Source organism: Aplysia californica, unplaced genomic scaffold (assembly GCF_000002075.1).
Source record: "Aplysia californica isolate F4 #8 unplaced genomic scaffold, AplCal3.0 scaffold00048, whole genome shotgun sequence".
In the NCBI taxonomy this organism is placed as follows: Eukaryota; Metazoa; Mollusca; class Gastropoda; order Aplysiida; family Aplysiidae; genus Aplysia; species Aplysia californica.
In genome coordinates, this window is record NW_004797318.1 from 1,880,398 (window position 1) to 1,883,001 (window position 2,604).

General features: G+C 39.5%; 2 protein-coding genes across 2 annotated transcripts in view; one reads left to right on the forward strand and one right to left on the reverse strand.

The window, feature by feature from the left end:
* Nucleotides 1-2,604, reverse strand: part of LOC101860554 (collagen alpha-1(I) chain) — a gene marked incomplete in the record, with an annotated part of 121,497 nt that overhangs the window by 115,612 nt on the left and 3,281 nt on the right.
* Nucleotides 1-2,604, forward strand: part of LOC106011055 — a gene marked incomplete at its 5' end in the record, with an annotated part of 12,420 nt that overhangs the window by 4,423 nt on the left and 5,393 nt on the right. The window contains 3 exon segments of the mRNA XM_013079339.2: nt 327-421; nt 966-1,049; nt 2,016-2,249. Coding sequence (XP_012934793.1) covers nt 327-421; nt 966-1,049; nt 2,016-2,249 — 413 coding nt within the window.

The following is a 2,604-nucleotide window of genomic DNA, read 5'->3' on the forward strand; positions in this document are numbered from 1 at the left end:
AGTGTGTGTGTGTGTGTGTGTGTGTGAATGAAACGTTGGAAAAATTATCGCATAAAACGATACAGGGATGAAACAAAGTATGCAAGGGAATATGTGTCTGTATATTTAGGAGCATGTATGTGTGTGTTCATGAAGAGTTTTTTTTTCAAGACAGACTCAAAGACAAACACACGGACTCAGAGGATTACGCTAATACTGTCTCTTTGAATTTAAAGAATATGGTTTTTAATAATAGCGTGACAATTATCTCCTTTTTAAAAAATACTCTATTTCTCTTTCCCACATCCCCCCCCCCTCCCCCGACCCACCTTTTTTTTTTCTTCCAGGAAGAGATTCTGATCCGCTACCGCACACTTCTTGATGACGTCATCGTTCCTCGTCTGGACACTATGTTCTATAACTTCTCCATCACCCCAGTCACGTACGTCTGCAGTTCTGTGCTGTGACCTTTCTGGGACCTTGTTGTGTCTGCGGGTTTAATGTGAACTTTGACCTCTTAATGTTCTTCAAATAAATAAATATAAACATAAGACGAAGATTTCATTAAATCTAAGATAAATGTTATAATTATCACGTTTCTTTGACAGTGAAAAGATACCATTTGGAGCAAAAAGGTGATTTAATTTCTTTGATTTATGTAGACTGATTTATACAGTATAATTTATATTGTATTTCGATACCAAGATCAAGTCAGGCTATCCAGCCTACTCACTTCCGGACCCATACATTCATACACACAGGCATTTACACATTCATACACATACCCACAGTAACACATTTATACACACAGCCATTAACGCATTCATACACACAGCCATTGACACACTGAAGAAAAAAAAAAAGATAAATAATTAAATTATAACAATGAAAACCTATCGCCAAAACGAAACCAAGGGAATCAACTCATGTTATACTTTTCTTCTTGTTCATGCACGTACGGGATTATCTGCCCTTACTTTTTACAGAGTTGTTCCCGTGGAAAGAGACGGCCCATGGGGTTCCTATGGCGTTGGATACTTCTACGTCAATTTGAAGGAACCAAGGAAAAGGTATTTCTTTTTAGTTGATTTATTGATTGGTTACTCAATTACTGGATCGATTGCTTGATGGATTGGTTGCCTGTTTTATAACAATGCTTTAAACAACTCTGTTATCTGTTTTCTGGTTTTAAATCCATTTCATTACCATTGACGTTACTTTTACCCCTTCTCTCTATGTCTACATCCATCACGTTACCACTGACGTTACTTTTACCATATTCTCGAGAGCCACAGTCTCCATTACTATTGGCGTTACTTTTTCCCTGTCCAGTGGGTCAACTTTCACCACGATACCAAAGATATTATTTTACCCTTTCCTGTAGGGTTAGGTTCACCATTTAACAATAGATGTTACTCTTTCTTTTTTCCTGTAGATATGCATTCATCATGTTACAATTGACGTTATTTTTACCCTTTCCCTTGAGGTCTACATTCACTATGGATGTTGCTTTTACCCCCTTTTCTCCAGATCCACATGCACCATGTTACCACTGACGTTACTTTTGCCCACTTTCTCTTGAACCATGTTCTACATGTTACCACTGGTGTTACTATTACCCTGTCCGGTACAGGTCTACGTTCACCACATTCGTTACTTTCCCTCTTGTCCTCCAGATAAACGTTCACCATATTATGTTACCACTAACGTTATTTTCCCCCCCCCCCCTTTTTTTTCTTCAGATCCACGTTCACCAAGTGGTCATTGACCTTAATCGTTCTCTCTCCTCTATATCTGACGTTACTTGTACTTTTACCTCTAGATCTACGTTCACTACGTTATCACTGACGACGTTACATTTACAGTCATTCTCTCCATATCTACGTTCACCACGTTACCGCGGACACTATTTTACCCCTTTTTCCTCTTGATCTACCTTCACCACGTTACCACTGACGTTACATTTACCCTCTTTCTCTCCAGATCTACATTCACCATGTTATCACTGACGTTACATTTACTCTCTTTCTCTCCAGATCCACGTTCACCATGTTACCACTAACGCTACACGAGGCGTACCCAGGCCACCACTTCCAAGACTACTATTCCAAGCACTGGGAAATCCCGATGTACCGCGCACAGCCAATGAACGGCCGGCTGTACAGTGTGCCCTTCCACTTCCCTGTGTACAGCGCCTATGCCGAGGGCTGGGCTCTCTACTCGGAGTTCTTGGGACACGAGCTGGGTCTCTATGAGGAGCCCTATGATTTGTGAGTTGCTTTGTTTTATCATTGTTTTATATGTCTGGTTTTGGGGTTTTTTCTTCGTGTTCTGTTTTTATTTTGTTTTATTTTGTTTTTTGTTTGTTTGTTTGTATATGAAGACTACAGGGGGAAAACAACGGTAGTCACAAACTGAAAATCGTGAGTGTACCAATTCTGACCGCTTGTTGACTCATTTGTATTTCTGTACAACTGTTGGTTGAGTATTATTGTTAGATTTACCATTCAACAAAACTTAATGATAAACCACCAGTCATACAAATATGAAGTTACTAGTCCACAAGCTTTTAAACTTGGCATCCTCCCTATTTCCAGTTTCTGACTACTGTTGTTTTTCCCTGTG